Genomic DNA, 13,078 nt, shown 5'->3' on the forward strand with positions numbered 1-13,078 from the left:
CTTTTCTTTTTTTCCTTTTTTTTTCTATTATTAAATTACCAAATCAGACCATTTTACAAAAAATTAAAAAATAAAAACAATTTATATCCCTAAATTAATTTTGGTAACTACTTAAAAGTTTCAAATCAAAAAATTAATAATCAATATATATTAACCTTTATTTTTCACTATTTACTTTTAAATAAAAAAAAAATCAGTTTACGTTTAAACTTAGACGAACCCTAAAATAAAGTTCGCAACTCGCAACTCATCATAATCCAATTGGATCCAACCCTTTCTCACTTTAAAGATACAAATGACGTTTATAATTTTTTAAAAACATTGACAACCCGAAATATATATAGTTGAATTGGGTTGAGCTATAAATCATTCCGACGTTGGATTTACCCGTGCTTAAAAAAAAAAAAAGACAAAAGACAAAATCTTTCTCCAAATCCTTGGAGAAGATATTCAAGCCCTCCTTATACTCTGATAATTATTATTTTTTTTAATCTATTTTTGAAAACTAAGATTACAAACCCTATTAATAATTTTTAGACATTTCTAAAAATTTATTTAACACAAAATGTTGACGAACTTAATAAATTACTAAATTTAAAATATATATATATATGTTTTAATTTTTTTTATAAACTAAAAATAATAATAGAAAAGATTAGATGGACATACAGATCAAAATTATTGGAATTAAAATCCATTGAACAAAAAAGAAAAAAAAAACACGAGAACTGGATGCAACTAACATCCTAAACCATTTCAAATGTTTCAACTAAAAAAAAAAAAAAAAAATGTTCAGTTCATCATCAGCTGGCACTTGAGCTTCACCACATCAGATTGCTTCAAAGGTTTGAGCATGAACATCTCTGCTCCTTCCTCCAAACACCTAACCAAATTCATTTTTTTTATTAATTTTTTTTAAAATATCATAGTATGGATAAAGATGGATGGATTTAAATTAACTAAATTAACTAACTTGTTGATGCGAGTGGGCACATTCTCTGATGACACCACCACTACAGGAACTTCCTTCATCCTCGAACATCTCTGCAACACAAACAAGATTAATTTTTATTTTTATTTTTTCAATAAATTTAAGAAAGAATTAAAATAAAAATAAAAATGGAACCTTGATTTTCTTGAGGAGTTCATATCCGGACATTCCGGGCATGCAGTAATCCGTGATGATCATGTTCACCTTCGACCTCTGCAATAACGACAAAGATTCCATTAAAACATCTCCAATTTTCTTGGGGAGTTTCCTTCGTTTTCTCACCAACCAAACACAATCTTAACTTACATCACCGCATTCTATGTTGTTGTGTTCATGTTCATGTTCATCCGACAAACCCAGAAACTCCAGAGCACTGAGACCATTTTCTGCTGTTGTCACTGCACAAACAAACAAACAAACAACCAAACAAACAAAAAGATTGCTTTTTTTTTCTTGCCCAGATTCTGAAATCCTGTTTTGAATGAAAAAAATGAAAACTTTTGTATTTTTACCTTTAAAAGAGGAGTTTTTGAGCAATTTCTCAACGAGCTTACGATCAACGAGATTATCATCAACAGCAAGAACATGGGGTTGGTACCCATTTTGAGAAGAAGAGGAACCGGCAGCCTCCATGGAAGGGTTGCAATAGAGAGAGAGAGAGAGAGAGGAAAACGAGGTTGTCAGAGCAAGAAAGAAACGTAAGAGAATCAGAAAGTCACAAGAGAGAGATGAATTGAATTGTGTGAGTTGTTTGTTGGGTATTTATAGGATTAAATGAGTGTAACCCAAACCATAACTAATGCCAAATGTTTGGTGTAGTTATGGAGATTCTTCTTTCCCTTTTCTATGTGATTTTTGTAACCCTCTTAGTGATCTTGGTATCGTTTTAACAGACCCGAATCCCGATATTCAAAACAAGCTCGAGGCAAGTCAAAGGTCAGGAGAACTCGTCATACTATTAGAACTCGGCACTATTGCAAGAGCCCTAATTTCAATAAAAATCCAACGATCAAAGTCCATGAAAAGTCCTCATACCCTAATTTCGATATTCAAAACAGGGTCGAGGCAAGGAAGAGAATTAAAACCCTATAGTTAGAGATTAGGAGAAATACTCGTTATAACAACCAAATCCCACCACTAGTAGATCTTATTCACTTTAGCCCGTTACATATTGTCATCAGTCTCATAGTTTTAAAATGCGTCTACTAAGGCGAGGTTTTCACATTCTTACGAGGAATATTTCATTTCCCTCTTCAACTGATGTGAGATCTTACACTCATGCTGCTAGAACTTGGTACATTATTACCATAACCCTAAAAGCTAAAACCGTAGGGTCAAAGTTTAAGATAAGTCGTCATACGACTAGAACTTGGCACTATTACAAGAACCCTATTCTCGATATTGAATACGAGACCAAGAGAAGGAAGGGAATTAAAACCGTATGGTCGAGATTATAAATTGGAAGACAAGAAAGAACGAGAAAGGCATCCCAAGCATTTAACACGTAGAAACATGGATGTAGAAAGCATGGAGAAGAGGGAGAGGGAGAATCTTTGGAGATCCTTCGTGGGTAAGGGTGGAGATTTGGCTCAATCTCATGACTGTGAAAATGATATCATTATTTGTATGTCTGAAGAGAGGCTCAGAGCTATGTTGATTTTATTGTTTCTGCAAAGCCACCATGGCGAGGCCATCACACAAACGAATATTAATGATTTGGCAGAACCAAACAGTGGTCAAATCTTTTTGACACCTTCCAACCTTAAATATTTCCCCCATTACTTTACCTTCTTTCTCCTTCTCTCTCTCTCTCTTTCTCTCACTTTTTTCAATACATCCACAAATTTATGATTTTATTAGATACTTCTCAATTTTCTATTTAGTGAGTTTATGAAAATTCTTATAAGTGGTTGTATTTGAACAAGTTTTTTTTTTAAGTTTATAAAATCGAAAGTGTTTTTATTGTGAAAATGGGTATAATGTACCAAATTTATGATATCGGAATAATTTAGAGATCAAAGTGTAAACGATACTATAAGCATATTGATATCGTTTTGAAAGTCGAAGATTATCATAAAGTGGGGGATTCACGTTCTCCATTCATTTGGTAATAACATCACATGTAGAAAGGTATCAAATGTGCTGAAAATAGAGGTAACTTTCAAACCCATGTGATAGGTTGGATTTCTAAGATGCCCATGCCCTTCCAATATTTGTTAGTTTTTTTTTTTTTTTCTCTTCTTTTACATTTCAATCTTATTGGCTTATGATCTCAAACTCATTACTAATAGATATTATCTATTTTGGTCTATTATATATAGAAACGCGTTTATGTGGGAGAAGTTTCTAACACTCTTAACATAAATGTTTCATTCTCTTCTCTAATCGATATGGGATCTTGCATGTTCCTAATGATCTACGATCTATTTCGACAGCAAAAGAGTTGGGGATTTCTATTTGACTATTTGTATTAGTTGGTCGTATTATGATTTAGGAAGTATGAGAAAAGATAAATTAGTTGGATTTTTCAAATGAGTAATGGATTTTTCAAATGAGTAAATGATAATTTTAAGGACGATTGGTGAGATTTGATCGAACGGTATGAACCAAATAATGTTGTCATTATCATCTATTGTCTCCCTCGACTTCTCGGCTCCATCTTTCTCGAATATAGGCGAAATAATAAAGGTATCAAAATTTGAATATGTAGACAGTCTATTATTATTATTATTATTATTTAAAAAAAAATTGAAGGAAGTGATTGGGTGAATCTAAAATCCAAAGAAAGGGACATGTTAGTGGATTTTATTTGATTTAAGATACGGAATGATTTTTGGGAGTCTAGAGTTTGGTAAAGTCAAACCTAAACAAAACAGGTTTAGGGTCAAGGGAATCTTGGACAGAGTACCCTATTCCTTTACCCAAACAGTCTTTTCATTTCAGTCAACCCAATACAATCACTATATTATTAATTAATTAAAGTTGTGACCTTGAAATAATTTTGAGTGCTTTTTTTGAACTTCTTATTTTAGCCAAAAGTGATGTATTATTATTGCATTTGGGTCACTTTGTAACTACAAATGTTTGATTTTAAAAAAATGATTTTTTTGAAGTACTAAATTATTAAAAGTCACATTTAGTCAATTGTGTGACCAAACATCACCTTCAGAAAATGTAAAAAACTACTGCCTAATAGAGATTCGACCAACTATTTTCCTGGCTTATAAATATAAACAATTGAAATTAAATTGAGAACCAAATTCTAAATCTGCTACCAAACACGTTAAAAAAAACACAGATTAACTGAAATCGAAATTATATTTATGTGTAATTCGAAGTTAGATAAACAAAATATGGTTGTTGGGAGATTGAGATTCATCTAAAACAAAAATGTGACCCTTTGACATCATACGAACATAATGTCAATTCTAAATATCATAAATTCAAATCAGAAAATGTCATTTTTAAGACCAAAAGAACTACAACGATACATTACCTGAAATTATGAAGGCCCATTTGATTTGATGAACCAGTGCAAAATCTCTTCAAAAGTGACTCTGTTTGGTTCGCCAAGTAGCGCAGTGTTCAGGGATCCTTCTGGCTGTGAAGCTCTCCTCTACCATGGCTATGATGCAATTATTTGATGCTTGCCTTCGGGATCGACGACGTGCATGCTCCTGCAGATGTCATGAACGGTATTCCTTTGTACATCGCCACGCCCTTGTCGTCTGTGAAAAGATGCTGAATCCATCCAAATAACAACCATTTGAGTATAATAGGTGCAAAATGAAAGATGTGAGTAGGCATAGATTGCAGCCGGGAGAGCAGGATAAAAGGTGCGTTTAGTGGATCCACAACATTTAAAAGTGATTATATTAACTACATGTGATATTTAGTTTTCTGCATATTTTGAAGTTTTGTTTATTAATCACTTCCAGGACTTATATATATATATAATTCATCTCTCGAATGTTTTTTCAAAGATAGGTTAAAAACTAATTCAATTTTTAAAGTGCTTATCATTTATTAAAGAACACTTTTGGTCATCTAAAATCCTTCCATAAGTTAAATTGATTATTATTTTCTTTTAAAAAGAAAGTATTTAAAAATCATTTTTTTCAAAAGTTATTCCAAATACACTGGCTGCTGCTTTCATTTCGTTTGCCCAACGCAAGACCTTTGAATCGCCCTTCTTACGTTTAAATGCATGCAATTTAAGAAGGCACAACAATCCACGACCCTTTAGCCAGAGAATAAATGTAAGTGTTCAACCTTGCCTATTTTGTTCAAAACACATCCACTTTATGACCTTGTCATTTAAAACGGTTTCTTTCTTTCTTTCTTTCTTTCTTTTTTTCTTTATTTTGAACCTATTTGGACAGGGAAGGTTAAAAGTGGACGTACCGGTGTTATCTTATCCAGTTGTTTCTTTTTGGGGTTGAGAACATCTTCTGGCTTCCCATCAACCCTAAATCAAATTACGAGATAATCAATACACCACATAACAGCAGAGACCCAATTCAAATAGAGATTAATTATAAAACAACCAAGAAAAACAATCAGATACTCAATGATACGCCGAAGGGAGAATTTACATTTACCAAGGACAAGACCTAATTTCCCCCTTTTGAATAAGAAAAAGATTCTTGAAACATCTTCTAGTGTATAATATATATATACACAGCTACTCTACACAAAAGTTCATAGAAGTGCAAGTCAGGTAATGCAGTTAAATTGAGTTGTCTCTGAAAAACTTACCCCGCAAATGAAATTTGTTCACCAATTTTGGCTCCTTCAGGAGGAAGCAAAGGCTCCACGATGGTGTGATCTTCATTAGACGCACACAACACCTGAGAGAGGGATTTATGAATCCATGTACAAGTGAGCATATCAACACAACTTCCACACAACATATGGAACATCCAAAGTCCACATTAAAAATGTAAGAAGAAATAACTGAAACGAGACCAGAACTAGAGAAATAGTGCTAAGAATTTGGTGTATTCACATATAAAATGAAAGGCAACTTCATATTAATCCATATACGTCACAGTAAAGTACAGGAGCCTAAAAAAGATAAAAATAATCAATTATGGTATGTCCAAAAAAAAAAAAAAACAGACTGCCAAGGAAAGAGAAAATACCAATCCCTGGGACATCACATCTCGTAGCTTTCCGGGTTTTACATTAGTGATAAGAACAACGTGGCGGTTCTGCACAGATTAATACAATAATACATCAAACTTTGAATTCTGTTTGTACAGCGGATCCATTACAAGTTCCTCATGACCAACATGTAAATGTAACTATACCGTCAATTCCTCTGGACTACAGAACTTTGCCAGACCACTGACAACCTGTCGCACATTGGCCTCTCCAACATCTATCTCCTCAACCAGCAAACTGGATCATTAACCATCATCACCACAGTATGATTTATACAAATTTAAGCTCAGAGGAGAATAATGAACTTCAATAGATCAACGCAAATAATGCTATCGCAGAAAGCAGTACATGGAAGGAAGATTGCTGACCATACCTGTCAGCAGATGGATGTTTCCACGCTTTTCGAATAAGCCCAACACGTATATTCAACAAACTAACGCTAACTTCCTTTTCTTTATCCGTTGTTTCTGTTTCAAGTGGTTTCTTCTTTTCAGGTGCAGCTTCTTTTTTGTCCTTCTCTTTTTTCTAACAGTTCCATAAAATTAAAAACAAATATGTAAATGAATGAATTGCAAAAAAGATGATGATGAGAAAAGGCAGGAGTAAAGAATAGTTAGAGGATATCAAGTTATACCACAGAAATTGAACAGGTCACAACAAGTCAATATACATTGAATACTAAAATAGAACCATCAACTATGTGCAAGTAATATATTGGTTCAAAAGAAAACATTCTTCTACCTCACTTCTTTTTTCTAAACAAACTTTTCACTGAATCTATTAAAAGTTAAAATAAAAGAAACCAAAAGATCTATATCAAAATACCCCATATGGCGTCACAATAATCTGATCCAATTAAAATTGATTATAAAGGAGGTATAATTATCAAAAGAATTTGAAAGTGTACACCGATTAGAATAAAACCCTGCTCCTGCTTTTATTGTTAAAGATTCACTGATTCCTCTCTAACCAAAGTTCACAAAGAAAGGATTTCTTTTTCTTAAAACCATGGCTGGGCTATGCAACAACTGTAAAATATTTTCCTTCACTATTCCATCAAAGCACCAATTCTCCCCAAAATTTGAAACAGTGCACAAGTAATGTTCTCTCACAAGATGAGAGAATTCTCTCCAAACTATTCAAAAGATATGAAAAATAGAACAGAATACAGTTTCCCTTCAATAAAGGTCTTTGCAACATTTTTCAATAGTTTATATTACCAAAATATGAGTAGGCAGGCCAATAAAGAAATGTAGGCTTTACCCCCGGATCAGTTTTCTTAGTGTCTGGGTTCAGTTGAGGCTTATCTGAAACCTTGGTGCTTTGCGAAGACTTCTTGGCGTTTGAATCTTCCTCCACATTGTTGGCAACAACTTTTCCCTGCAACTATAATTAATAAGACTTTTAATTTGTTCATGCAACGGAATTTCTCAAAATGCGAGTTATTAACCATCAGTAATTCAAATGCATACTTCTTGGGAACAAACTCCATGAATTTGTATGAAACTTGAAAAAATCAATCTAGCTTTTAGTTTTTTTAGAGAAAAAAATATATTTTATGAAATATCCATCTCCTTAAAAAGCTTTGCTGCTTCAGCTAAGCCAGAAATGGAGGAACCCACAAAAACAGGGCAAAAGCACAAAGAAATTCACAAATACTAGAAACCAACAAGAACTTGCAATTTGAGAGTGAAGTGAAAACAATGTGAAAGCAACTGGCAGTTTGAAGTTAACAACATCAAACAGGTAAAATCAAAGAACAATGACAACACAGTACAGAACCCAAGGATAATCAACTAGAATAGAGAAAAACAATGAATAACGAATATTCAAATTTCAAAGTCAAATTGTAGCTAGGTCACACAAGGGAAGAATACTAGCTGACTTGATCTGGAAATTTATAGTCCATATTATGTGAACCAAACATAATTTTTTGGCATAACTTAGATGTTTCTAATGATAAATGGTATGATAGTGCAAACAATATACTTTTCACTTTGGAGCAAAACTCTAGCAGATGCAAAAGAATTAATTGCGCACTTACTGGAGGATCAAAGTTGCATTTCTCTAGCTGTATCTTTTGAAACAACTCCCCAATATTCTCTTTGTTCTGTTAAAAACACAAAATGATGCAAGTATTAATTAGCTCAAGTCATGGAACTAAACCACAATAATATTGAAGCCAGAATAAAAGTGGATTCAAAGTATAAATAAACGACTAAAAAACCAATATTAATACTCATTTTTGCATGTCTGCGATAAAATCAACAATCAAAACCAGAAATATTCTCAGCATGCAATTGGTAAGCAGTCAAGGCATTAAAGAAGTAGACCCACCTGGATATAATCTATCCATCTTAAAATGTGTGGCAACTTTTCTCTCTCTGCTGTTGAAAGGCCAATCTAGCAGTAATCAATAAGGTCAGATCTCACTGGAATCTCTACTTTGGTCAATCTAAAAGTAATTTTTTGAAATCCTATGTAAAACTAGTCCTCGAAATCCAAGAACCGTATGCAAAAGATCCATCGGCCATTTGAACAAGGATCTAAGCATGAAAACGTGAAATGAAATGTGTATACATAATATGAAGAAATGATGACATTCTTGAAAGAAAAGAATGATCTTAAATATAGACATTTTGTCATAAAATGCAAGAATGCTTACCACAGAAGGGTGTAGTACTGAAAACACAATTACATCAGCTTCAGATGTCTTCAATCCATTACCCAAAAGTACAGACTTTTGAACCAATTCTTCATTTAATTGTTTGAGAACCTCAAGGCATGCCTTAGAATCTACAGGAAAGCTGTCTGCAAATGTAATCCATTTCATCACCTGCAGCAACCATCATAACCGTTATGGTAATGATAAAACAAAAAGTTACACTAAAACATAAATTTTCAATTTTATCAGATGTCCGTTCGGGAAATCTAAAACATAAAAATTTCAAACGGCTGCATATCTGGCCTTCATAATACATGTATTGGCAAGGTTCCTTGGGAAGAAAGATCTTCCCTATGGACGCTACTAAGTGCATGTGGAAGGTTAAAGCTTTCGTTTGGTCCCTTTTCTAGCAGTGAATCTACATTTGATAGAGAGTGCAGAACACAAATTCCCACATATTTTCTTGTTCCCCGCTTAGTGTCTGGTGCAAGTCTGCTTGTGAAGATACATATTAATTTTTATTGGTTGGTCCATTGGTTAAGCACGTTTGGGAGAAAATCCTTAATACCTTCAATTTGAACTTTGGTTGGTCTACCGATATTTGAGATTTTCTATTTCCCTCTTGTCGTCAGGCATCCCTGACCCCAATAAAATAAAAGCTAACACTCTTCAGTTAAACTGTACTTTTCCTAATCTTTGTAAAGTTTGGATTGAGAAAAGAGCATAGCTTCAAGGTTCATAAAGAACTTGGGAGGACTCTTGAGGCACTATTGTTTTCAACTGTTATAATTGATGTCTTCTCTCAAAGGATTCTAGAAACTGATCTGTTTCTTCTATTTTGACCAATTGGAGAGCTTTGCGAAAATCTCCTTTGTGAAATTGGGGTGGATTCTTTTCTTATCTTTTGTACTCTTTTCACTTCCATGAAAATTCGTGCTCCTATAAAAAACTTCTAACAATATGAAATTCGAGTACAGTCAGCATAGTCGTCAAGGTCAAATGCAACAAAGGAAAATCAATGAATGGAACTTCGGAATAATGAAAGAGTGAAAAATATTCAACCTTACCTCATCATTATCATCGATAGAAGCACCATTTCTTGATGTTTTCAAGAGGTTTACTACATAGGTCTTAAAATCCATACTTTCTCCGGTTAATGAACTCTGAAACAAATAGCAATTTAACTTCAGTAACAAAATTCCAATGACAATGCACAACACGGAAAAGAAAGATTGTAAACAAGTGGTACCGAAGCTCGTAATCGTTGGACGGATGAATCATTTCAAAAAACAAATGAGGCAATCAACGGAAACTACATTAACATATTTTACTGCTAAAATTCATGTCTGGAGATGATTCCACGACTTCATCTAACTCCTAAGAGAAACTAGACAAACCATGATCATATCCATAAAATAATACAGTGCATAGAATTATTCCTCGTACACGTAAAGTCAAATCAATTTCACAATATGGAGCAGCCAATACCAATAAATGTCGAGTGAAACAAGAGAGAAGATTGGTCCGTATAAGATCAGAGATTCACGGCGTTCGACAGCAGGTTAAGAGAGAAGAAGCTTACAAAATCTAAGGAGAAGTGTTTGGCCAGCACCGATGCGACCAACTGCTTCCTATCTAACGCAGAACCTCCATTGGCAGCCATTTCAAGCTTTTCAGTGATGAACTGCTGAGAATTCTTTCTACTCGGACAGTCGATCAATCACTGATAGGGTTTTTCAATTTTCAGAAGCTTTGCTAATGGCTCTTCTTTGTTATGGTCACGGACTTCAAAGGCACGGCCCATCAAGCAATTGGCCCAATAACTGCTTTCTGTTCCATGATTTTTTAAAAAAAAAATTTTAATATATATTTCGCTTTAAAAAAAAATCAAATTTTTAAAATTTTGATTTTCAACTGCTTTAAAATTAATTGCCTCTCCCACACAAATATTTTTTATCGCACAATTTTTTTTCGATGCTCTATGCTTAATTCCGCTCCGACTTTCCTATGCATCCTCTTGTGGCATGGTCACATTACTTCTCATTTTTATTAGTGAAGATTATCCGTACAGACCAACACAAATCTTTCCAACGTGTTTTTTGTCATTACTCGCGTGCATCCTAAAAAAATTCCAAAAAATTGTCTAACATAAAATTGCTTCAAGCAAATCACATTTAATTTGGAGTTTCAATTATACATCTGGTTAGTATTGGTATTGGTAGTAATTTTTAATTATTTTAAGTTTTTTTTGTAACTTAAAAAATAATAATTAATTAAAGTTGTGTTAAATAGAAACATTTTTTGAAATTCAAATGGCTACAAATCCTCAATTTACGAGTTTAATGTCCTTTATAAATAACATCAATCTACGTGTACTGAAAAGATGGCTCCTTGGGCCATTTTTGGGATGCATTTAATTCACTTTTAATTTATATTGTTTTAAAATTTTCGAACCTTTCCCTACCAATAATGAATGCCCATAATGGGTAGTGTAAAGTTTATTCAATTTTAATGGTCATTTTCATAAATTTTTATTCATCGAATTATTCATATTTATGGCTCTATTTTTAAATAAAATTCTTAAATTTTTCAAACTTCGCCCCACTTCATTAATTCTCAACAACAAAATTAATTAGATGTTTTTTTTTTCTAATTTTTAAATCTTATAAAAAAATAATTTCATAATACTCACCAACGTATTCTAAGTTTTATTTCATTTCAATTTAGCTTTCACAATTTTCAAATTTTTAATCTATAAATATATATATATAATTGCTCAAGTCCACCGCTACCAAATATTATTCGCTTTAGCCTGTTACATATCGCCATCAACTTAACGATTTTAAAACGTGTATGTTAGAGAGAGATTTTTACGCATTTATAATGAATCTTTTTGTTCCCCTCTCTAACCGAGATGGGATCTCACAGTCTATCTCAGGGAGTCAGTATTTTCATTGGCACACCATCTGATATCTGACTATGATATCATTTGTAATAGCTAAAACTTATTATTGGTAGATATTGTTCATGTTATATAGTTACGTATCGTTGTTAGCATCAACGGAATAAAATGGACATAAACTATACCTAGACCAAAACCGATAAATTACCACAAAGTTGTGTAACGGGGGTCAAAATGGTGTGGGGCTTTGCATTAAATTAAAGAGAGGAGTAATTAATTCCCTCGACCAACCCTCATTACCTAACTTTTACCATTTATTGTTCTCTTCTTCTAAAACATTAATTTTGATATTATGTTAAATTTCAAATTTATGAATATATCGACGAAATTGACGAAATTAACATTGTACATAATTAATTATTTAAATTCTTCCTACTTCTAAATTAGATTATAAATTACTAAAAATACTCAAAAACTTTAAAATTTGTCTTAAAAAAAATAATAAAAATAACATTTTCTTTAAATTTTTAAAAAGTTTAAAAATATCCTTAATATATTTTAAAATACTAAAAAACACCACTACGATTAATTTTAGATGAAAATCGTAAATATTTTGTTTAAAAAAGTTTCTTTAAGAATTTTAAAAATATATTTTTTAATTTTTTTAAGTTAAAAAATATATTTACCGTCAGTACCACGTCTCATAATACTCATGAACTTTTAAAAGCAACATTTAAAAGTTCCTACATAATCTATGAGATGTTAATAGACAATTTTCGTCATATATTGACAACAATAATTTTTTTTATAAAATTAGAGTGTATTAATGTTACTCTTAAAATTTGACGAGTATTTTCTAAATATAAGGTTAACAGTAATTGGTAAATAATATTTTTTTAAATTGAAAGGTATTAATAAACATTTTTAAAGTTGAAGGTGTTTTTGAAATAATATTACAAAATCAATTATATTTTTTTTTATATAAATATTTTTTAAGTTTAAAGGTATTTTATAGGTTAAATTAATGTTTTTTTACTATGCATTATTTTAACTTAATGCTTAATTTTTCTTTTGTCTTAAAAAAATAATCTTTTTTTTTAAACCACATAAATATTACATAAAAAATATAATTTTTTACAAAAGAAAAAAAAAAGTTATTTAATAATTCATAAAAATTATTAAAAAAAATACAGTCTCAGGCTTTCGGTTGAGGACAGGCAGCCCTGTTGAATTAAATTGATGATGGGTCAACTACAGTAAGATAAGCCACGTCAGCATCCAACTAGGATGCCCTGAAAATGCGTAGATCTAACCACGTGCCAGACGGCCTATTTAATTGTCTCGACCTATCTAC

At 32.2% G+C, this 13,078-nt stretch overlaps 2 protein-coding genes across 4 annotated transcripts; both read right to left on the bottom strand.

Annotated features, from left to right (window-relative positions):
• Nucleotides 1–784: 784 nt before the first annotated feature.
• Nucleotides 785–1,692, bottom strand: LOC111447367 (two-component response regulator ARR17-like). 2 transcript variants are annotated; one of them, XM_023086505.1, is made up of 5 exons: nucleotides 1,504–1,692; nucleotides 1,298–1,389; nucleotides 1,127–1,204; nucleotides 974–1,044; nucleotides 785–883 (listed from the first exon to the last, which is right to left on the bottom strand). In XM_023086505.1, exons 1-5 carry the CDS (start codon nucleotides 1,622–1,624, stop codon nucleotides 793–795), a joined length of 453 nt encoding a protein of 150 aa, XP_022942273.1. In that variant the 5' UTR covers nucleotides 1,625–1,692; the 3' UTR covers nucleotides 785–792. The 2 variants fall into 2 exon arrangements, with proteins under 2 accessions (XP_022942273.1, XP_022942272.1); XM_023086504.1 differs by having other exon boundaries at nucleotides 1,298–1,692.
• Nucleotides 1,693–4,334: 2,642 nt separating this feature from the next.
• On the bottom strand, nucleotides 4,335–10,569 carry LOC111447870 (aminoacyl tRNA synthase complex-interacting multifunctional protein 1). Of its 2 annotated transcripts, none has more exons than XM_023087235.1 (12): nucleotides 10,405–10,569; nucleotides 9,890–9,985; nucleotides 8,823–8,993; nucleotides 8,495–8,560; nucleotides 8,202–8,267; nucleotides 7,421–7,537; nucleotides 6,531–6,682; nucleotides 6,304–6,394; nucleotides 6,136–6,204; nucleotides 5,750–5,841; nucleotides 5,396–5,459; nucleotides 4,335–4,732 (listed from the first exon to the last, which is right to left on the bottom strand). In XM_023087235.1, the coding sequence occupies exons 1-12, from the start codon at nucleotides 10,483–10,485 to the stop codon at nucleotides 4,628–4,630; spliced, it is 1,170 nt and encodes a 389-aa protein (XP_022943003.1). In that variant the 5' UTR covers nucleotides 10,486–10,569; the 3' UTR covers nucleotides 4,335–4,627. The 2 variants fall into 2 exon arrangements, with proteins under 2 accessions (XP_022943003.1, XP_022943002.1); XM_023087234.1 differs by having other exon boundaries at nucleotides 7,421–7,543; nucleotides 10,405–10,568.
• Nucleotides 10,570–13,078: the final 2,509 nt, after the last annotated feature.

The sequence above is a fragment of the Cucurbita moschata genome, unplaced genomic scaffold (assembly GCF_002738365.1).
Source record: "Cucurbita moschata cultivar Rifu unplaced genomic scaffold, Cmos_1.0 Cmo_Scf00009, whole genome shotgun sequence".
NCBI lineage: Eukaryota > Viridiplantae > Streptophyta > Magnoliopsida > Cucurbitales > Cucurbitaceae > Cucurbita > Cucurbita moschata.

What these genes read in the sequence shown, in the direction of transcription:
- LOC111447870 (XM_023087234.1), bottom strand. Translation starts at nt 10,485, where the DNA reads ATGGCTGCCAATGGAGGTTCTGCGTTAGATAGGAAGCAGTTGGTCGCA. An exon ending in CTATCGATGATAATGATGAG is followed by an intron (nt 8,994 to 9,889) that starts GTAAGGTTGAAT and finishes TGGTTGCTGCAG; the next exon opens with GTGATGAAATGGATTACATT. An exon ending in CAGTACTACACCCTTCTGTG is followed by an intron (nt 8,561 to 8,822) that starts GTAAGCATTCTT and finishes GATTACTGCTAG; the next exon opens with ATTGGCCTTTCAACAGCAGA.
- LOC111447367 (XM_023086504.1), bottom strand. Translation starts at nt 1,624, where the DNA reads ATGGAGGCTGCCGGTTCCTCTTCTTCTCAAAATGGGTACCAACCCCAT. An exon ending in ACAACATAGAATGCGGTGAT is followed by an intron (nt 1,205 to 1,297) that starts GTAAGTTAAGAT and finishes TCGTTATTGCAG; the next exon opens with AGGTCGAAGGTGAACATGAT. An exon ending in GTGCCCACTCGCATCAACAA is followed by an intron (nt 884 to 973) that starts GTTAGTTAATTT and finishes GAATTTGGTTAG; the next exon opens with GTGTTTGGAGGAAGGAGCAG.